This window comes from Oryza sativa, chromosome 12, assembly GCF_034140825.1.
Source record: "Oryza sativa Japonica Group chromosome 12, ASM3414082v1".
NCBI classification, from domain to species: domain Eukaryota; kingdom Viridiplantae; phylum Streptophyta; class Magnoliopsida; order Poales; family Poaceae; genus Oryza; species Oryza sativa.
Window position 1 is genome coordinate 10,506,817 of NC_089046.1, and position 22,589 is coordinate 10,529,405.

At 38.9% G+C, this 22,589-nt stretch overlaps 1 protein-coding gene and 1 long non-coding RNA gene across 3 annotated transcripts; one reads left to right on the top strand and one right to left on the bottom strand.

The window, feature by feature from the left end:
• Positions 1–8,944: 8,944 nt before the first annotated feature.
• Positions 8,945–13,080, bottom strand: LOC4351979 (uncharacterized). Of its 2 annotated transcripts, XR_010738508.1 has the most exons (4): positions 12,900–13,080; positions 11,082–12,179; positions 9,895–9,954; positions 8,945–9,390 (listed from the first exon to the last, which is right to left on the bottom strand). It is a non-coding gene; the product is annotated as an uncharacterized lncRNA (long non-coding RNA). The 2 variants fall into 2 exon arrangements; XR_010738507.1 differs by lacking the exon at positions 11,082–12,179.
• Positions 13,081–13,515: 435 nt separating this feature from the next.
• LOC9268439 (DExH-box ATP-dependent RNA helicase DExH9) lies at positions 13,516–20,725 on the top strand. Its single transcript, XM_015765141.3, has 14 exons — positions 13,516–13,908; positions 14,565–14,765; positions 14,846–15,064; positions 15,160–15,498; positions 15,606–15,710; positions 16,208–16,318; positions 16,949–17,199; positions 17,534–17,657; positions 17,951–18,227; positions 18,723–18,868; positions 18,960–19,109; positions 19,189–19,421; positions 19,757–20,021; positions 20,147–20,725. The coding sequence occupies exons 1-14, from the start codon at positions 13,603–13,605 to the stop codon at positions 20,423–20,425; spliced, it is 3,006 nt and encodes a 1,001-aa protein (XP_015620627.1). The 5' UTR covers positions 13,516–13,602; the 3' UTR covers positions 20,426–20,725.
• The last annotated feature ends 1,864 nt before the right edge of the window (positions 20,726–22,589 follow it).

The following is a 22,589-nucleotide window of genomic DNA, read 5'->3' on the forward strand; positions in this document are numbered from 1 at the left end:
GTTTATTCCTAAAGAAAATATGTATGCGCTCATCCCTATGAAGGTCTCTCATAAACATCTCACTATCGATTGTTACATTGTCATAGACGTCTCTTCGGTTTTTAACTTTATCAAAGTTTATTGTTGAATTTTAGACTTCCGTGGGCTGAAGATTTCCAATGTGGATGGCATACCATTTGTACAAATGATTTACTTTGCAATTAATATTTTTGTAAGTTCCGAAACCTAGTCTGTACTTTTGAAATTTGCGGCACAACATATCAAATTTAGAATAACAGTGCATTTTAGAAGTTTGGACTGTTTCTTATTGAAATACTGTCAATACGGCTAGTTCATTTTATTTTAACGACCACAGTTTTTCTAAAGTAAGTAGTATCGATATATTAAGAATAAGACCAGGTTCAAAACTTCAACTTTAAACTATAACCTTTCGTGTGTTGTTGGCATATTTTCTGAACTGCTAAACGGTATGTGTTGTGAAAAAATCAATATAGATGTTTTTTTTAAAAATCAAATAAATTCATCTTTTAAATTTATAGTAATTAGTACTTAATTAATCATATACTTAAAACATCATGTTTTACATGATGCTAATATGCTACTCCAATATGAAGTTTCAACCAGGTCCTAAGCCACATAATTCTTTATGTTTGTGACACACAATACCCCTATGAGCATATCAGAGAGGTTAAGACCAATATATAATGAGATTAACAAAATCACCACAAAATAGATATGGCGTTTATCACTGAAACAACGAGTGCATATAAATAGTTAAATACAAACACCCATGCTAAAAAAACACCCATGCTAAGTTGGAAAATAGAACCTAGATGGGTAAGAAACCTAACCATGTGAACTACTTCAGTCACAATTCTGTTATAATTTTTAAGATGATGAGCAACATAGATCAATGGGTAGTGCCTGATAGCTCCCAGTCGATTGAGCTACAATGGTTAACATAGCACATGCGCACAGGCAGACGATACTGACCCCATGCGCACAGGGGCGGAGACAAGCCTAAGACAATTAGAGCTTGGAGCTTGGGCTTGTTTAGTTAGTCTCTTGTAAATTCTTTCAGAGTTTATCGAAAATTCAAAGATTCAATAAACTGCATTTGTTGGGCCCTGCTCTTTATTTTGTTAGGAAGCGATAGGCAAACAAACGATAAAAAAACAATAGATCAATCACAGAAGACACGAGATTTAACGTGAAAAACCCTCCGAAAACAGAAGAGAAAAATCCACAGGCACCGGCCAACAAAAATATCTTCACTATATCTGGGGTGAGGTTACAACGCCGTACGACGGCTTACAAGAGGTATATATATATGGTGGAACCCCAAGCCTATCGGCGACGGGCCTCTGCTCCACTTGACAGAAACTAGATTTTATTAAGTGCAAATAAATTTGGATCACAACTCAACATATTTGCTAAGCCCTAATCTTTATAAATTTCTGGCTCTGGCACTACCTATGTATAATAGATGTAACTTATTGATTAATAATTAGTAGAATTTTATAGGAAAAAAACTTCCGTACGATGTAGATTTTATGGTCGTTGACGATGTATTGCGAAAGAGATTAATGGTCCAAAGCTCAAATCAGATACTATGTCAAAAAGTTAATACACCTGGTACTTTAAAATAGAGGGAGCGTGCGTATATGGCTGGTTGATTTGCGGCCTCACGTTATTTCCACCGTCACGAGGCTAATGATTCTTCATCGCGCACAAGGCGACAACCCTTCGTCAAATCCAAAACAGCACAAGCGAACAGGAACCCTGCTGCTGGTCATGCTAACACTGTAGCCATAAGACGAATCGATGGGGATGGGTAAATTGGCACAGGGCATGGATATGTACGTACCTTAAAGGCCTGTATAGTTTACGAAATATAAAATTTTTGGATATCACATCGGATGTTTGACTGGATGCCGGAAGGGGTTTCGGACACAAATAAAAAAAACTAATTTCATAACTCACATGGAAACCGCGAGACGAATCTTTTGAGCCTAATTAATCCATCATTAGCACATGTGGATTATTATAGCACTTATGGCTAATCATGGACTAATTAGGCTCAAAAGATTCGTCTCGTCATTTCCTCCCCCACTGTGCAATTAGTTTTTCTTTTAATCTACATTTAATACTTCATGTATGTGTCTAAAGATTTGATGTGATGTTTTTGAGAAAAGCTTTTTGGAAACTAAATGGGGCCGCTTAGGTGGTGTTTGGATTCAGGGACTTAACTTTAGTCTCTATATTTAGACACTAATTTAGAGTATTAAATATAGACTATTTACAAAACTAATTACATAAATGAAAGCTAATTCGCAAGACAAATTTTTTAAGCCTAATTAATCCATAATTAGAGAATGTTTACTGTAGCATCACATAGGCTAATCATGGATTAATTAGGCTCAAAATATTCGTCTCGTGAATTAGTCCAAGATTATGGATGGGTTTTATTAATAGTCTACGTTTAATATTTATAATTAGTGTCCAAACATCCGATGTGATAGGGACTTAAAAGTTTTAGTCCCATCTATACAGGGCCTTAGCATAGCGTAGACAAAGTCCGAGAATTTGACTACCTTTTGACTTTTGGAGCAGACAAGATTGGACGGAAATTAGAGGAGTAAAGGCTATATTTTTCTTGCATCGTTATTCATTGGATTATTGAAAAGGATTATTTGCTATATGCTTTATATTCGAAAACTTTCTTCTATTACATTGTTTAGATCACTCCTTTTAAGCCATTTTTTAAGTTTTTTTCTTAAAAAAATATTTTATCCATATAATTAAGTAAATAATCTACCGAAGTAATTCACTAAATACACATTGAAGGCTGAGTTCTTTTTGGCGACTCTAAACAACAACTTTCTCGTTTTCCGTTAGCATACATTTCGAACTGCAAAAAAAAAGTAATGTTGTGTAAAAATTTTCTATATAAAAAGCTTTTCTAAAAAAATTAAATAATTCCACTGTCAAGTTTGTAATAATTAATACTTGATTAATCATGGACTAATGATTTGTCTCATTTCACGTGCCACCAAAAATCGATAGTGAACCGCTGAAAATGAACGCACCTAAGGAAAAAAACAGAATTTTCAAAACAGTCGTCTAGAAGGCTTATAGAAAAGAAATATACAGCGATTTTGTGATTTATATGCTCTACTTAGATGACAGAGAGAGTAGAAAGAGAAAGAGAGAGGCTGCATTGGTTTTTCTGAAAGGAAATAAACCAAGAGGTTGGAACTCATGTTTAAAATCTTATGGACCTGGGGTATAGGAATGTTTAAAATCGTATGATCCAAGTTACCTCAATAGGAAAAATTCCTATGCAACCTACAATCCAGAGGAGCCATAAGCCTATGTTTGCCTCTTCTTATGTTCCTTTTAATTCGTAGGAAAAAGATACGAATCTTTGGATGATTTCAATCCTACGGAAAAAAATTCCTATGAAGGCCTTTAAAATGAATAATTGAATCCTATCCTATCCCTTGAAATTATCTATGGGATACATAATCCTATATAGATATTGGAGAAAAATTAGTAAGAGCACAAACATCTTGGAAAATTTTATTTGAGTCTCGCTCATCCAATTCCTATTTTCTTACAGTCTATTCAAATGATCACTGTGTTTTTCCTCAGTTTTGTAATCCCCAATTTGGCAATTGAATACTGGTCAAAATCCTATGTTTTTTTATTCTTCCTTTTTTTTTTCAATCTTGCGTTCCAAAGTAGCTTTTAAGGAACCCTTTGAAACAAATGATTATATAGGGTTGTAATTCAACAAGAAATTTTCCTACCTAGCCATTTTGAAACAAAGGATTAAAGACCCTCAAATCATATGAAATCCGTTAGGAATGGCTCAGAGGGCTCCTTTGCAACAAAGGGTCATGTCTCTCAAAATCCTTTGAAAGTCCTATGGAATGCAATGTTTCATGGGAATTTTGAAGAATTCTAGCATGAGCTCTAACCTCTGGAAAATTTCCTTTGTCTCTTTTCCAAATCTTTTGTTTCTCCTGTGCTCCATCCAAATGGTTTTATGTGTACTTTTCCTATGTTTTTTATTCCTAAGGATTCAAGAGGTGATGACATTCTAATATTGTGTTTTTCAAGTTCCTATGTTTTGAGAATCAATGCATATTGGTTTTGGAGGAAAATTAGCCACAACTCCTGTTGAGGGAGCGATTCCTCGGACAACGGGGAGTGGAGACCCCTCCCCAGGTGTGAAGTTTCGACCAGGGGTTTTGTGGTGAATGGTGTAGAAAGATATCAAAGCAAGATCGGATCTACGGGGCTCGAGCTCCCCACAAAGCAAAAGACAGGAATTATACAGGTTCAGGCCACCCGAAGGTGTAATACCCTACTCCTGTGTTAGTTTCGTTGTCTTCCCTAGATCAGTTGAGTACAAAGAAGGCCTTTTGGGGCTACAAAGTGAAGTATACCGATCTAAAGAGTCCAACCCCCCATCCGTAGCTTGCCCCGTTCCTTTTATAATCAGGGGCTCACATTATTACAAATCTACTCCTTGTCATGTCTTATCAGCCATCTTGTCATTGATAGCTGGTTCCCTAACACAGTCTTCAAGAAACCCTATTGAGATTTGAAACATGCATTACCCGGGGTACCCGGGCTTCTATGGATAGCTGGGTCGCGCCAGCTATCCCACCACGTGACGAGTGGTGGCCCTGGTGGAACCCTGGCTGCCTGAAATAGCGCCACGGCCTCGCTTTTGTCCGTTTGGCTAAATCAGGTGGCGTAGGGCATGTTCAACATGCATCCAAGGCTTCACCGGCGCTAATGACTCAGCGCTGGTGTCTTGGCTACGTTCTTTCAGCTCCAGGCTGGCTGGGGCTCCCCATAAACCTGTTTCATTTATGGCGGAGAGGACCGCTTCACAACAACCCATGGAGCGCGCCCATTTCCCCAGCCAGCCATGAGGTTGCGCAAGTGCACTTTTTGTGATGATAGTTCATCTATTCTTAGGCGAGCTTCTCGAAGATGTCTTTGATGAATAGATAATGTAGTTATTTAGTATGTTTTGACGCTCTTCTTTGCAGAATAATGCGGAAACTACAGGGACTAAGGCGTGCTTGGATCCCAAGACGAGGCCTGGATCGAGGCAGACCTTAGTTTATACCTTCTAATTATATGTCTCCACCCTCCACTCCTTGCAGGAAATGTGACCTATGAGGACTAAGGTGAGCCCAGGACCTAGGACATGGTCGGGTCTAAGGCAGACCTTAGTCTACTCTTGCTCTCCCTGGGGATCTGCTTGGCGAGCTAGGGCTCTAGACTCAACAAGCCCTAACGATGGATACGCTCCTGCATACACCTTCACGCGTTGTCTACTTTCCGTACCAAAAATAGAAGTTCAACGATTATGTTGTACAATAGGAGTCGAATTGCTATTATGCTGGGGTTAAACCATAAAAGTAGGCAGTTCATGGTTTTACCCCTCAGTCCCTGACATGATCTTAATATCTCTCTCTAGGGTTTTCCTCACTTTCCTAATTCAAGTTCATGTTAGAAGAAAGGCACTATCTTATTTGTCAATAACATCGTAAAATATGGTTTTATGGTGGTATTTATCCGGTTTTATAAGTTGGGGATAAAAATAATTGGGTTTGTAACTTAGAATGAAAAATGGACTTTGATTAGGCCCATCTGAAACACGGGAATGGTAAAATAAAGAAATATGAAAACACATTATGTTGGTAGGAATTCATATGCAAAATAGAAGATTATGAAACACAAAAATAACCGTTTGAATGAACTGCCAAAAAAAGTCAGAATGGATGAGTGAGATAGACTCAAATAGAAATTTCCAAGAGATTGGAATTGACGGTGAAATGGCAACCAGGGGCAAAACAATTACAAATAAAATAAATGGCATGCTTAAACCATCCTCAAAAATAAAAAGCTACACCCATATTGTGCGGCTAAGGGTCCCACCTTGGTGGGTCCCGAGCCCACCTTCATCTACTTACGGGATAAGTATGTAACACAAGATCCGCCTCAGGCTCGGCCTTGTCCTGGGTCCTAGGCTTACTTTAGTCCTTGTAAGTCTTACGCTACTCAGTTAGAGAAGCGTAGAGACATACGAGAAAAGATGAGGTAGAGCAAGAAAGAAACAGCTAGCCACCTGGAACTAGCTGCTGCTACTAATACTAGGCACGGACAATGTAACATTTTTTTAATAGACAACACACAACAGAATTATAAAAAAATAGTAAATTCTGAATTATGTTGCCATTTAGAATGATAGATCTACCATTTTAGTATGCTTTCTATTTAATATTTTTTTCTTCTGTGATGACTTTAACATGCTAGGACCCTCTATTTTCATCCTAGATTTGCCACTGTGTGTATGTAATATGGATGTGCGTTGGATGGTGGATGTGAAAGTGGTAGTGATGTGGCGGAGAAAGGGGGAACTTTTGGTGTAAGTTATTGTGCCCACATAACTATGTGACTCATAGTGTGCTCATGCGTGCGACTGGAGGAGAAGGGTGGAAACCCATGAGGCAGTCAGACACCGGGAGACCAATTGTTCTCTCGGTGCGCCATGGTGGAAGGAACACACAGTGAATGGTCCATGGAAACCGCGACATCTGGATGGATGGACATGTACTCTACCCATGCGAGCAGGCGACATGCTATTTGCTGGAAAATGCGTTGATTTTGGGATCCAGGGCCAATGGTTAGGGCGTCTAATTGCGTGAAGGAAGATTGGATCATTGTGCGTGGATTGATTTACGGGATGTGATTAATTGAAATAAAGGCTTAGTAAGTTCTATCATCACCAAATTACATGAAGCTGGTGAATTATTTACTCTAATCATCGTAACCCTACCAAATTTTAGTACTACCTTAGGCGCGAGCTGATTGTCCGAAGTGATAAGCAAAATAAAGTGTTGACATGGACTGAGAGGCTAGCTAAATACATAGATTAGTCACAATGGAATTAAACAACATAGTAGATCGAAAATTCTAAAAAAAAAAGAGTGAAAAAACCATTTGACTTAGAAATTCATCAATTAGTATAAGCCAGATTTGTAGATCGCCGTAAAAATTCTCATGCAAATGCCCTGTCCAGACAACCCTCGCACGGACAATCCACCATTTCTAGTGTATGTGATCCATTTGTACCTCATGGAACCGAACAATTCTGCATGGGAAAGACAATATACACAACATGGTAGTGTTACATAATCCATCAACAAAAGAAACAATAGACTGATGGAAGAGTGACCTCCATGGTTGCACGGCTACGCCATTCTCCATATTGTGTGCTAATCAGTAGTTTGCAATGCATTGGATTGTAGCAACGGTTATCTTTTTTTCAAAAAAAAAGTTCATTATCTAGGAAAAACAATAATCAGTTGTCGCCGTCGTCCGCCTTAGCTACCGGTGGTTGCCTTCAATATTATTGTTTTTCCTGGATAATGAACTTAAAAAAAAGATAACCGTTGCTACAGATCCGGTGCATTGCAAACTACTGATTAGCACACAATATGGAGAATGGCGTAGCCGTGCAACCATGGAGGTCACTCTTACTTCATTCTATTGTTTCTTCTGTTGATGGATTATGCAACGCTATCATGTTGTGTATATTGTGTTCCCTATGCAGAATTGTTCGGTTCCACGAGGTACAAATGGATCACATACACTGAAAATGGTGGATTGTCTGTGCGAGGGTCGTCTGGATAGGGCATCTGCATGAGAATTTTTACGGCGATCTACAAATCCGGCTTATACTAATTGATGAATTGGTAAGTCGAATGATTTTTTCAATCTTCTTTTTGAATTTTCGATCTACTATGTTGTTTAATTCCATTGTGACTATCTATGTATTTAGTTAGCCTCTCAGTCCATGTCAACACTCTATTTTGCTTATCACTTCAGACAATCAGCTCGCGCCTAAGGTAGTACTAAAATTTGGTAGGGTTACGATGATTAGAGTAAATAATTCACCAGCTTCATGTAATTTGGTGATGACAGAACTTAGTAAGCCTTTATTTCAATTAATTCCATCCCGTAAATCAATCCACGCACAATGATCCAATCTTCCTTCACGGAATTAGACGCCCTAACAATTGGCCCTGGATCCCAAAATCATTCCGCCGAATAGCATGCCGCCCGCTCGCATGGGCAGACTTCAGAGTCCATGTCCATCCATCCAGATGTCACGGTTTCCATGGACCATTCACTATGTGTTCCTTCCACCGTGCTGCACCGAGAACGATTGGTCTACTACTTCTCCTATCAGTGCTGGTCTCCCCGTGTCTGATTGGCTCATGGGTTTCCACCCTTCTCCTCCAGTCGCACGCATGCACACACTATGCGTCACATAGTTACGTGGGCACAACAACTTGCACCAAAAGTTCCCCCTATCTCCGCCACATCACTACCACTTTCACATCCACCAGCCAACACACATCCATATTGCATACACACAGTGACTAGGATGAAAATAAAGGGTGCTAGCATGTTGAAGTCATCACCCAAGAAAAATATATTAAAATAGAAAGCATACTAAAATGGTAGATCTACCGTTCTAAATGGCAACATAATTCAGAATTTACTGCTTTCTAATTTTTTTTATAACTCTGTTGTGTGTTGTCTATGAAAAAAATGTTGGTGCGGAACCGCCACTATTGTTATCCATGGTAGAACTAACTTGTTTAGAGCTTTACCGCAACTCTGGAAAATCACTGTTCAGTTTCAATTTAGTTCCTCACACCAAAACTGGCATCTAAAACTGAAAATTGTACATCATGATGTGGGGATCATGACATGCAAAAGCTACCAGCAAAGTAGATGAGTAGACTGTACTGAAGAAAATGAAGAAAAAAAACTTGGTGCATGTACTGAAATAGGTAAGATACATAGCAAGAATGAGGATTTCTTAACTTGAACTTCAAACAGAAAATTAAAAACTGAACTTGCACTAATGTTCAGAATGTGGTTTTCAATACTACAAAATTTTCAAGATACCATTGTTATAATAGTATTCAGATTTAATTGTTACATAAAATTACACAATTTACTGTACATTAACAGAATAGGATGGTACAGTAGCAAACAACAGAAGCAAATCAATAATAATAATTCTGACCCATATTCTTCTAAACTATTTAACTCTCTTATAGAAGGCACAACATTGAATTCCAAGTTGATTATTTGGCATGATGTATTGCTAGTTTTGCTACAGAAGGGACTGCATAGTAACCAAGCACTATGTTGTTTTCTTTTTGAGCAATGATCTAAATTTTATCTGAAAACCTAAAACCTCTTGATTGTCTATCAGATAATATTTCTCTCTGATGTGATCATTGCATAAATCAAATCCAGTATCCACTAAGCAGCAGAGAGCGGCTGAAGAAAAAAAAAAATCCCATCAAGTCACCACTTAACATAAACCTTTGAACGTTTGACATGATTTAAAATAAGAGGACCAAAAGTACAAAAATTTCCATTCTATAACTAAAAATGAGTTTGTCAGAGTAATTTGCCAATAAGATAAATAATAGAAAATAACTTGCAGGCAGGTTGAGAGTATATTGGAAATCTCTTGTTTCTTCTGTTAAATGATACAAAATATTTTGTCAAGTTTTTTAATTTCAAGCAGCAGCATGGCAGTTATAAAAACCTTTTCTGTTAAAGTATAGAAGTGTACGTTGGAACCTTATGAGATGAAGTATATAAGAAGGATATGATACCATCAAAGCATATCTGAAACCTACATATGAACGGTTATCTGATAAAAAAAAGGCAGCAATGTGCATTTCACATGTTCTCCTCCCACAATCATGTACTTCAATTTAATGAGTATCCCTTTAGCAAAATGTAATAAAAACATACAGGCACAATATACAGTACCTGAATATGCAGTCCCTCCTAATTGAAGAATCCGTGAGGGAGTTTCCTTTCCCCGTGAGCCTATTATGTTGCCAAAGTTAATACTGATTGATCGATATAATCTGACAGTTTTTGTTTCAGAAAAAAACATCAAGGGCCAGTGTTGCCTGCATTATAGTTCAATATAACCATCACACTTAAATGAGAAACATCCCAAAACTGAAAAAAAAAACATCCCCATTCACCCTGATCTCACCAATCCAGATGTATTAGTTCATCTCATTCCATAACCTGATCTTCGTGGAATTTTGGATAGAACAAAAGGGATGGAGCTTACCTACCGTCGGTGGTGGTGATCCACCAATCTGATAAGGCTTCTTTGATAAAGAACAAAGTTTTATTTGATACAGTAATAGGCTAATAGCATGAGCTCAAATGTTGGCTTTCAGTTCAGACGATCTCCACTCAAGTGGAAATTCAGTACCCCACTGGAAACTGGACTGCAACTACATGATTACAAAAAATTCTAAACTGCAATTGGAAATCTGAACTAAAGCAGAACCTCAGAAATCTGCTAACATCAGTACTAAGCTGCAAAACATTACAAATACAAACCAACTAATAGCGAAAAATCAGTACTAAGCTGCAAAACATTACAAAACCAACTAATAGCGAAAAATCCAGTGGACACATCACTGCAAATCTGCAATACTATCATTCTGTAGGTCTATAACCATCCAGAATAACCATATGGATCTAATACTGTGATGGACATGATACTCCTATGTCCAAATTCCAAATAAGTCAAATGGTTCAACATACAGTAGGTAAACTACATTTACAGTTTTACCCATCCATCACAGATTGTCAAAAGAGGACTTGACAAATGTTCGGTGCATGCTAAAGAAATGCGATATCACGTAGAAATACAACTGAGCTTGGCATTGATGTTGGTCCTGATTATGTATTAAGAATACATGGCTATACACACAATATCATCTTGAACTTTATGTTTGGCTTACTGAACAGAATTCTGTAATTCAGAGTGCAAACTACATTTGAAAGGAATCTCATATAGTCCAGTCTAAACAGTAAATTTTGTTGTAGGATACAATGTTGATGCAAAAAGCATAGAAATGACAATATAATGCCAGATATTCCTCAGAGAAAAGCGAAAAATATGGAAGCAGAAGTGTGTAACAATATACCTTTGCTAAGGATAACTTTCACTGGATAACAGTTAGTATCTGATGAGATGTCGTCAAGGCGACTCCGAATCGGTGGCGGCGTGGTCGTTGGTGTTCCCGCGGCGCGCACGGAGGTGGTTGACGAGCCGGAAGTTGGGGGCAGCGCTCGCGGAGGTGGTTGACGAACCAGAGATTGGGGGCGCCGGAGGGTACCAACGAGGTGGGAGATGGCGCGAGTGGCGATTAGGGTGCGGCGTTAAAGGTGGCCGAGGGGAAGAGAAACGGGGGAATAGGGGCGTGCGAACGACGGGGATGTGGTGGGCGTGCGAACAAGGGGTAACTCGATCTGAGCCGTTGGATTTGGAGATCGAATGGTTCACACTTCGCAGGTCTGCCTGGTAAGGATTCAAGACCACCACTAGGCTTCTTTTTAAGTATAGTAGAGATTACTCAGGCTGAACCTAAAGTAGCTAGCAGATGATCAATCAGTATAACATTATATTATCACTGAAGTGCTTCTTGGTAAATTAGTAAGTCCTTTGCAGGAGCAGTGGACACTTGAATTCGGGGGACATTTAACTATTTGTCACTTTTAAGATATAACAATTAAGAATTTGCCACTCGCTATCTATGACATGTATGTGGGCCCTCATGTGTCTATGACGTGTGGGTTCAATGGCAAATCCTTTAGAACTACTTGTAAAAGTGGCAAATAGTTAATTATTCCCAAATTCGAAGAGCTCCTCCGGGGTCATATCATCAAATATGTTGAGCCCCCAGGCCCCAACCCCCCACTTATAAGGCTTGCTAGACTTGTTGAACTCGATAATTCTGCGCGCTCTGTCCTTGAAACATCCGAACCACCGGACCATGTCATCGTGGTCGTGCTCCGCACTATGGAAGCTGCACCACCGCTCGTACAGTGCCCAAACGGTTTCATTCGACTCAAAGTCCTTCTCGTCGTGAGCGAAGCAGGTGGCTGGATCATCTATCGGTAAATACAAAAAAAAAAGTGATAATGTCATGTAGAGGAGAGAGAGAGCGCAAAGTACATAGCGCGTGTGGGGTTAAATGGATAAATATATCTTCAACCGTCAGATACAATGGCCACGGATCCACCTGTCAGTGCCATATAATGAGGTTTCATGATAAATACGTAGCCAGAAGCCAACCAGATGAAAATTTATGTAAACATTGATACAAAAATTTGTCTAAATTCAAAAAGAAAAAAATCACACCTGCGTAGATGAGATAATGGTACAAAATCATGTAAAAAATATTATCCAAACTCAACTTACTTTGTGAGATATATTAAAAAAAGAAGCAAATTTCAAATCAGGAAACAAAATTGGTCGAAATTTTGTTAGTTTTATATCTCACAAACAAAATTGAGTTTGGGTCAGTTGGTGTGCTCTGATCTCTCACGAACTCAGTTTAACAGATGCTCCCTCCATTACTTGTCACCAAACGTTACTGATATTTAAATATTGATCATTCGTCTTGTGTTAAAAGAAAAAATTAGGTCCTTAAAAGAGATGTCATATTATTGACGATATTACCTGATAATCGTGACAATTACTCCCTCCGTCCCAAAAAAAAAACTCAAACTAATATTGGATGGGACGTTTTCTATCCGTCCTAAAAAAACTCAACCTAATATTAGATGGGACGTTTTATAGTACAACGAATATGGACACAGAAAACATCAAAACCAATACTGGTTGAGTTTTTTGGGGACGGAGGGAGTACAAAAGAATTGAAGGAGTATGATCATCATGATGACAATGTCCTTAATTGGAGAAAAAAAGTTGCAATTTAGCGCGAGATCGATTAGGTTACCTGGAGCTTCAGGGTCAAAGCAATCGGGGGATAATTCCGCGGGTCCGGAGGAGTGGTCGCCGGGGATCATCGCGCGGCGTCACCGGAGTATGACGAGTGGGCCCGACGGGGCGTGCGGCGGCGGCGGCGGCGGAGTCCCGGCGGCGGCGGCCATAGCAAGTGCCGGATGCGAGGCGATTCCGATTCTAGAGTTTGCAATTCTTGGGGTCTTATATTGCTTTTGGTTCGATTGTGGGCTTCGCGGGCCGGATCGTGGGCATGGGCCTTTTCTCTGTGGGCCGTGCTATTTTTCATCGAAAGCCAAAAAAAAAAAAAGGAAGGGCTGGTTTGGTTTGCGGCCTAAATTGCCTTACCAATTTTTGTCAATGTCAAATTTGGCAACTTTTGCATGGCTAATTTTGGCAAAGGAAAAATTATGTTTGGATTGAAGCCGAAATAGCCTAAATTAACTGTTAAAATGGCCTATTTTCTTAGACATGCCAAAATTTGGCTCCAAACCAAATAGACAATAAACACTATTGAAATTGCCAAATATTGATAAGGCCAATATAGGCCTCAAACCAAACCAACCCGAAGAAAAAAAGGGAGAAAAATGGCATCGTCGCGTGGTCTCGCTAACCTCTCCCTTCGCGCGCAACTCCTTAAACCCTAGCCGCCGCCGCCGCCGCCGTCGTCGCCGTCGCCGTCGCCGCCGCCGCGCGCCATGGCGACCCTCAAGCGTAAGGCCGATTCCGCGGCCGCCGAGCTCGCGTCCCCTCCTCCCAAGGCCCCGCGGGGCTCGGAAGCACTCGCTGAATCGCCTTCCCTCGCCGGCGGGGGCAGCGAGCCCGTCGCCTGCGTGCACGACGTCTCCTACCCGGAAGGCTATGACCCGTCCGCCCCCGCCACCCACCTGCTCAACGGCGTCGGCGGCGCCGAGGGTGCTGGGCCTGCCAAGACCTTCCCGTTCCAGCTCGACCCCTTCCAGGCCGAGGCCATCCGATGCCTCGACAACGGAGAATCCGTCATGGTACATTAACCTGCAAGCTAATTTAATCCCCTCCACCTTCGATTTATTCTGGCATTCTACCTTCGATTTCCATTGGCTCCTCTCGTGTTTTCCTTTTGGTTTGTTTCGCCTAAAGTAGACAAGATGATGATGCTCAATTTTTGGCAGCTACACCGCTTAGCCCTATATTTCATCCCTCACATTCTATCATGTATGATGATGAGTTGTTCTGTTTAGCCTCAAATGAATCAATTTTGATTTTTACGTTAAGCCTTTGGGGAGTTCATTCGTCGCACAATGTGCATATGCAACCAAAAGGCCACTCCATAAGTTTGTCGAGTTTGGCTCAGCTTGTTAAGTTTAGGTCCTCTTTGGTAGTTTGGTTTGAGGAATCAAACCATCTAGGATCAGTGATCCATCATGGGATAATCCCACAAAATTTGAGGAATGACTGCATTCTTCATCCAATAGCTTAGCATGTGGAGGTGGTGCTGGACAAACCTGTTCCATTCCTCAATCCAAACTAACTCATCATGTATCAAATGATGAGTTCATCATCCCGCTCGTGAAACCAAACAGGCCATTTATTCATCTGTCTGGCATGCCACTTAAGTTATTTTATGGTTTTTCAATCAGCATTGACCCCTTTATACTTTTGTTTTCATGGGAGTTTCCAGGTCTCAGCTCACACATCAGCTGGAAAGACAGTGGTTGCATTGTATGCAATAGCAATGTCTTTGCGTAATCAGCAACGTGTCATCTATACATCTCCAATCAAGGCTTTGAGTAACCAAAAGTACAGGGAATTCAAAGAAGAGTTCTCTGATGTCGGCCTCATGACTGGGGATGTTACTATTGAGCCAAATGCATCTTGTTTGGTATGGTATCCTTATGATTCTTTGAAATCATCCCATCTATGTTAAATGTTTTGTTACTTAATCTTGATCTGAAAATGCAGGTCATGACCACGGAAATTTGGCGTAGCATGCAGTATAAAGGATCAGAAGTCATGAGGGAAGTCGCTTGGATTATATTTGATGAAGTACACTACATGCGTGATAGAGAGAGAGGAGTGGTGTGGGAGGAAAGTATAGTGATGGCTCCTAAGAACTCACGTTTTGTGTTCCTCTCAGCTACCGTGCCTAATGCCAAGGAGTTTGCTGACTGGGTGGCTAAGGTTTGTTGCCACGCTTCCCTAGAACACATTTGATCAAGCATTTATCAGCATTTGATCTATCTTCTTTGACCATAAGAGAGTGCTTTATTTCTCAGGTACATAAGCAACCTTGTCATATAGTATACACTGACTACCGGCCTACACCTCTCCAACACTATGTATTTCCTTCTGGAGGTGATGGTTTATATCTGGTAGTTGATGAGAAGAGCAAGTTCAGAGAGGATAGTTTTCAGAAAGGTTTGAATGCGCTTGTCCCTGCTAGTGAGAATGACAAAAAGAGGGAAAATGGGAAGTGGCAGAAAGGTCTCTTGACAGGAAAACCTAGTGAGGACAGCGACATATTCAAGATGGTGAAGATGATAATTCAGCGTCAATATGACCCAGTGATACTTTTCAGCTTTAGCAAAAGGGAGTGTGAATTTCTTGCTATGCAGGTATGTTCTTCTGTAAATTACTGTGATTTAGATAACAGAAGATTTTATTGATTTGGCAAACGGGCCGATTTAGTTTTTTTTTTTACTGCCCTTCTTGTATGCTATAGATGGCTAAGATGGACTTGAATGATGATGATGAGAAGGCAAACATTGAAACAATTTTTTGGAGTGCTATGGATTTGCTTTCAGATGATGATAAGAAGCTTCCCCAGGTAAGTTGTTTTATATGGCTAAGTTGATTCAGATAGGTTTTCAAAAAGACAGGACGTTTGAACTCAAGCTACTAGCACACAGGATATGTATTGCCTGTAGCTATTATGCACTTCATTTGTATATGTACAGTCTTGTGGAAACTATTTTTCAAACAATCAAATGATACATCAGTCATCTTTCATTTATACCCATACAATAGGTTTTCTGGGCCTCTTCTTTTTCTTAACAAAGTTTCCTGTTTCTTCAAAGTTTGAACTTTAAAGCACATATGTGTTGGTGGAAGACTGCTATCGACATAGTAATTAATAAGGTTGTACCAGTACCACGTCACAAGATACTCTGATACCGTGCTATACCAGCATCAACAGACTAATTACCTACTAGTACAGGGACCATTAATTGGTCCATACCTTCAACCGGTGCTTGTATTTTATCTTTCATTTAGTTCCTTTGATAACTGAGCGATTGGGATAATTGAGCCATGGGGTTTTCACAGGTTTCAAACATGCTTCCCTTGTTGAAACGTGGCATTGGTGTACATCATTCTGGTCTTTTGCCCATTTTGAAGGAAGTGATTGAGATACTCTTCCAAGAGGGCCTTATCAAGGTTAGCATATTATATTATTTTATGTTTCCTATGACTTCTTCAGTTGCTGTTATTTCCTAGCCTTATGGCTAAAAGTGTATCAACAGTTCAATTAGCATACTGACTGACTGCTCATCTATGGAACAATGATAGTTAGAAGCAAATGTTTTGATTCATATTTTACACTTTTACTCAAGATGATTCTGGATGACCTTAAAGGGTGCTTGATTGCTCACCTAAGAACATATATTCTGATAGCTGTGACTATTTGCAGTTTCATAGATTAGGCACTTCTATTTGCCTTTGCAAACAGTGAAGTGCATCTGTTATATTTAGGATGTTTGAGTTTTCTGCACTCAATTGCACTGTAGGGTTTGAATAGAAAGAGAGATCTAAATTTTGTGAAGTACTTATTTTTTTTATATTATGATGAAATTATAATTTCAACTGCTTGTTTTATTTGAAATGAAAATGGTATCTATTTTCTGCTTTTGTGATCCATGCCATTCATTGTACTTACCTTGGTGATAAAATGCTAACATAATATTAATTTTATTATATGGAGCTTAGCACACTTGTATGCCTTATCTATTTAAGATATACCTTTTTGTTGTAACTTTTAGCTTCTGAGATTGAAACCTTGTGTTGTAGTGCTTGTTTGCCACAGAAACATTCAGTATTGGTTTGAACATGCCTGCAAAGACTGTTGTGTTTACCAATGTGCGAAAATTTGACGGTGATCGATTCAGATGGTTGTCAAGTGGAGAATACATCCAGATGAGTGGCCGTGCTGGTCGCCGAGGTATTGATCAGCGTGGTATCTGTATATTGATGGTAGATGAGAAAATGGAACCTTCAACTGCCAAAATGATTCTGAAAGGAAGTGCTGATAGTTTGAACAGGTAAGTGTCCTGGATTCACTGCTTATACTTAGCATTTTAGCCTGGATGAATGGTGTTAATGAGAAAACCTGGGCATTGGACTGAAACTATCTGATCTATTACTAAATTAACAATGGTTATGCTTTACCAATCCTTTTAATTAAGTAGCCTGTTTCTGTGCATGCTATTCAGGTCCTTATATCAAGAAACCTTGAGCTATCATACTATTGCTTAAGTTAGTTTAGGCATATCTTTTTGTTGAACTGTTATGTTTCTTATAGTTTTGAGCGTTCAATTTTTTTTCCTGTTTTGCATGGTTCTCAACTTCTCATGTGATTATCCTCCTCTTGATCAGTGCCTTTCATTTGAGCTACAATATGTTGTTAAATCAAATACGCTGTGAAGATGGTGATCCTGAAAAGCTTCTTCGGCACTCATTTTACCAATTTCAAGCTGATCGAGTTCTCCCTGATCTTGAGGTTTGTTGACATTGTCAATTTATATTTATGCTTAGTTTTTGGGCTTGAGGATTCCATGAGCAAATTACTAAACGATCTACATGTTTAGTATTCAGTAAAGTGAGCAGTTCTAATTAATAATTACATACCAAAATTGATTTTCCCTCAGGAAAAAAAATGCCAGTAAACCAACTAGTGCGCCCAGTACCAGGTGCCCTAGTATCACAATTAATAGCAATTACACTAGCATAAAAACCCTGTTATTGAAGCACTATATTTGCACTTACGTATTACTCTATTTGAATTTTGTGCAGAAGCAAGTCAAGGAGCTGGAACTAGAGAGAAATTCCATGATTATTGAGGAGGAGGAGAACCTAAAGAGTTATTATGATCTCTTGCAGCAGTACAAAAATCTAAAGAAGGATGTCCGCGATATTGTTCATTCTCCTAAATATGTTCTACCTTTCTTGCAACCAGGAAGGCTTGCTCGCGTTCAGTACAGTACTGATGAGCAATCCACCTTCTCTATTGATGAAAACATCACTTGGGGAGTTACAATAAACTTTGAAAAGGTGAAAACCCATAGTGAAGGTACAGAAAACTTAAATGGAAAATCTGATCGAGCCATACTGTTATGTAATCTTTTTCTCTTTTGTTGAAGTTGTTTCCCCCGAGTTGTTTGGCAATGCAATTCCATTATATAACCTACAAGTCTTGTAATTAGACATTTTAAGGTGGTTTTGGAACTGAGTTTAGGCTCCAGCACAAGATATGCTTGCTGACTAATCGCTGCTTCAAAGTTCAAATTTGTATGACCACATTTATTTTTTCTATGATCTTGCACTTAATCTAAATGAGCTTTGATTAATTGTGGTAGATTGATATTTGATAGTCTGTCCTGGATTTTTTTGTCGTCATAAAAATTAGGACCCTTTTTTTCGGCAAATTGCATTTCATGAGTCTCATTATGTATAACTCCAGCACTGCCTGGTTGTCTGGTTGAGAACACATGACAGGGGCATCTTATAGCTATTGTGTCTCTCTTTACTCCTGAGTTCTGATTTATTTTTTTATTAAAAAATTCAGATAGGAGGCCTGAGGATTCCGATTACACAGTTGATGTTCTCACAAGATGTTCTGTAAGCAAGGACAAAAGTGGAAAGAAGACAATGAAGATTATTCCTCTGAAAGACCGTGGAGAACCAGTTGTGATTTCCTTGCCACTTTCTCAGGTTATTTCCTTTTCCTATTTGACCGGTGAACTTTTTATGTTCTAAACATTTATAACAATGCAAAGTGGTCTGTTTTCTGTCTAATTCACAGATTGATGGACTAAGCAGCATTCGGATGCACATACCAAAGGATCTTTTGCCTGTAGAAGCTCGAGAAAACACATTGAGGAAAGTTGATGAAGTTATTTCCAGGTTTGCTAAAGATGGGATCCCTTTATTGGATCCAGAAGAGGATATGAAAGTAAGAAAAAAAATCATGCATATCACTCAGGTTATCTCTATATATGTAGTTCTAACAGCTTGTTTGTTTTTCTTTTCAGGTACAATCAAGCTCTTTCCGGAAAGCTTCCAGAAGAATAGAAGCTCTTGAAAGTTTATTTGAGAAGCACGATGTCCACAATTCTCCACATATTAAACAAAAGCTAAAAGTGTTGCATGCTAAGCAAGAATTATCAACCAAAATAAAGGCCATTAAAAGAACAATGCGGTCTTCCACTGCTTTAGCCTTCAAGGATGAGCTCAAGGCCCGAAAACGGGTTCTTCGTAGACTGGGGTAATGCTTTGATGCATCCTTTGACACGTATATTCTGATAATATGCTGATTTGGAATTCAGAATGAGTGTCTACATGTCTAATGATTGCCATGCATAAGATAGATCATGTTTGTTGTATAAATTTTGCTTGCTGAAAAACAACTTTACAAGGGCACCAGATAAAAACTGACAAACACATAGCATAATTACATAACCAGTGGATTATTCTATCAAATTAGAAACAACATACACCATCTATCCCAATTGGCATGCCCTATGTTAGTTGCATGTCAAATTGTATCCATTCTTTTGTAAATAAATATAAATTCTTATCAGAGGATCAACTTTGTGACAGATATATTACAAGTGAGGATGTTGTGGAAGTGAAGGGCAAAGTAGCATGCGAGATAAGTTCTGCTGATGAGCTAACATTGACAGAGCTTATGTTTAGCGGCACTCTGAAGGATGCTACAGTAGAACAGATGGTAGCGCTGCTTTCTTGCTTTGTTTGGCAGGAAAAGCTTCAGGATGCCCCAAAGCCAAGGGAGGAGCTCGACTTGCTGTTCTTCCAGTTGCAGGAGACAGCTAGAAGGGTTGCTAACCTTCAGCTTGACTGCAAGGTAATTGATATAACTAAGCCATCATATGGATTGTTTGTTGATATAATTGTTATAAAGCTAGGTGGACTTGCTCCAGAATTGTATCTTAATGCTGAAACAAAATGTTCTCGTCTTGCCGATGACAGATCCAAATTGACGTGGAGAGTTTTGTGAACTCTTTCCGGCCTGATATAATGGAAGCGGTGTATTCATGGGCCAAAGGATCCAAATTCTATCAAATCATGGAGATGACCCAAGTATTTGAGGGCAGCTTGATCAGGGCCATCAGAAGGCTTGAGGAGGTCCTGCAACAGCTAATTCTGGCATCGAAATCCATCGGTGAAACCCAATTGGAAGCAAAACTTGAGGAGGCTGTCAGTAAGATCAAGAGGGATATAGTGTTTGCAGCATCTTTATACCTGTAAAATAGCTTGATGGTCTCCTGAGCATGTGAAGGCTATCAAAGTCACTCTTTCTGTTGAGCTGCCTGATTACTGTTGAAGGGGAGCAGGTCCTTGGCAGAGAAATTTTGTTGTTACTACCCCAGTAGGCGCTAACTAAATTAATTGGAATTTTCTAAAGGAATCCAGATATGTACCCATTTTTTCATGTGTACAAATTACAGATGTATTGGAACCTTGTTTATCATTTGAAAATCTAGGTTTGAGGTAAACGGTGTAATTTGACGCTATGTTTCTCCTTCAATCTATCATGGGTTGGTATGATGTGGCTGGCACATTCTATGGCTGAAGATGGAAAGTCGATATTGCTCTTAGGGCCTATTTAGTTCCCAAACAAAATTTTTCGCGCTGTCACATCGAATGTTTGGACACATGCATGGAGTATTAAATGTAAAAAAAAAAACCCAATTACATAATTCGCTAGAAAATTACGAGACAAATCTTTTAAGCCTAATTGCGTCATGATTTGATAATGTGGTGCTATAGTAAACATTTGCTAATGACGGATTAATTAGGCTTAATAAATTTGTATCATAGTTTTCTGGTGGAATCTATAATTTGTTTTGTTATTAGACTATGTTTAATACTTCAAATGTGTCTCCATATATCCGATGTGACATGCAGGAGTAAAATTTTTTGCCAACCCCTTATATGAAAACATCTTCTGTACTATGCAACAGGTGGCAGGCAAGCTAATAAATAGCGTTTGCAATGGCCGCTGTAGCAGTAGCGGACCAAAGATAGCACGTTGGAATTTAGCGACCGCTATAGCATTTTACGACTGCAATAGCAGCCTGCTATAATGCTTTGTGAGTTGTGACTGCTATAGCAACCCGCTATTGATTTTATTAGACCACTATAATGCTTAAATGATATTCTTCACACATGGATATGATAACTTAGCATCGTGTGTCTTCTTTATCTTATATATTTATATGTTATTTCATTATGTTATGAAATGCATGGGTAATTAAGTATGTAGTCTAAATTCTAAATTTTAAGTGAAATTTTATGTTTATATCGGTTTTTTTACTCCGCTATTGGAACTTAGCATCCAAAATAGCACTCGCAATACGCTACTCAGACACTAATCCGCTACCAACCCGCTATACCCTATTTATTACTTGGTGATAGATCAGAGCCCATATGAATGGGGATTGGTTGGATGAGTGGATTGACGATAAAGCACTGGATTTGTTAGAGGTTGCTTAAAGAATGACCTCGTTCGTGCAATGGGAGAAAATGGAAGGAGAACGATTGCGCTTTTAAAGCAGTTGTAGAGATAATGATAGAATTACTTTATTCTATAATAAATATTAAGTTCACAAGGAATTCTTATTGTACCCCAATTATCCGTGACTCGTGACTACATCATATGCTATATTTTAAGAAATACCCCAATTCTAGGAAACGTTTCATCTAGATATAAAAACGGTTGGAAATGATATTATTTCTATGAAAAAGATTATCAATCAGTCAGGAATTTTCATGTATGTAATAATCTAACTATTTAGTGAAGAATGCAATACAACGTTAAAGTAAACTGGAGAAGTCAAATTTTATCGACAATGGTAATGCTGACACTAGCCACAGGACGAATCGATCGATGGGGATGGACAATTGGCAGCTCGGCACAGTGCACGGTTATCTAGTTTAGCATTGGACCGGCATAGAGATATTAATCGGAAAATTTGAACCTTTTGGCTTTGGAAGTAGGCAAGAGTACAATGGAAACATAACAAAACAAATATACATTTTCTAGAATTTTAAATATAATTCAAGAAAACCGTCTCAAACTTTATTTTCAGAGGGCAGGACAACATTGCCATACCACGCACAATGACACTATCTTTGAAGTGGAGTGGCCAAAAGTTTCATTTTAAAACAAACTTTTCAATTTTGCTTCTAAAACTAATTTTAGAAGTTCAAAAAATAATGAACATTGAAAAAAAATCACAAAAACCGAAGAATGCAGGTCACAGACATGAGGTTGGACCTCGTATTTGCCTTCCCAAAAACTTACCATTCGATTTACTCCTGAAGAGTTTTGGGTAACATTTCTTCATCCAAGATTCTTACCATTATTCCTTGCTCTGATAGTTACTACTACTACAAATACAGTTCTTGC

What these genes read in the sequence shown, in the direction of transcription:
- LOC9268439 (XM_015765141.3), top strand. Translation starts at nt 13,603, where the DNA reads ATGGCGACCCTCAAGCGTAAGGCCGATTCCGCGGCCGCCGAGCTCGCG. An exon ending in AGCCAAATGCATCTTGTTTG is followed by an intron (nt 14,766 to 14,845) that starts GTATGGTATCCT and finishes CTGAAAATGCAG; the next exon opens with GTCATGACCACGGAAATTTG. An exon ending in GTGAATTTCTTGCTATGCAG is followed by an intron (nt 15,499 to 15,605) that starts GTATGTTCTTCT and finishes TGTATGCTATAG; the next exon opens with ATGGCTAAGATGGACTTGAA.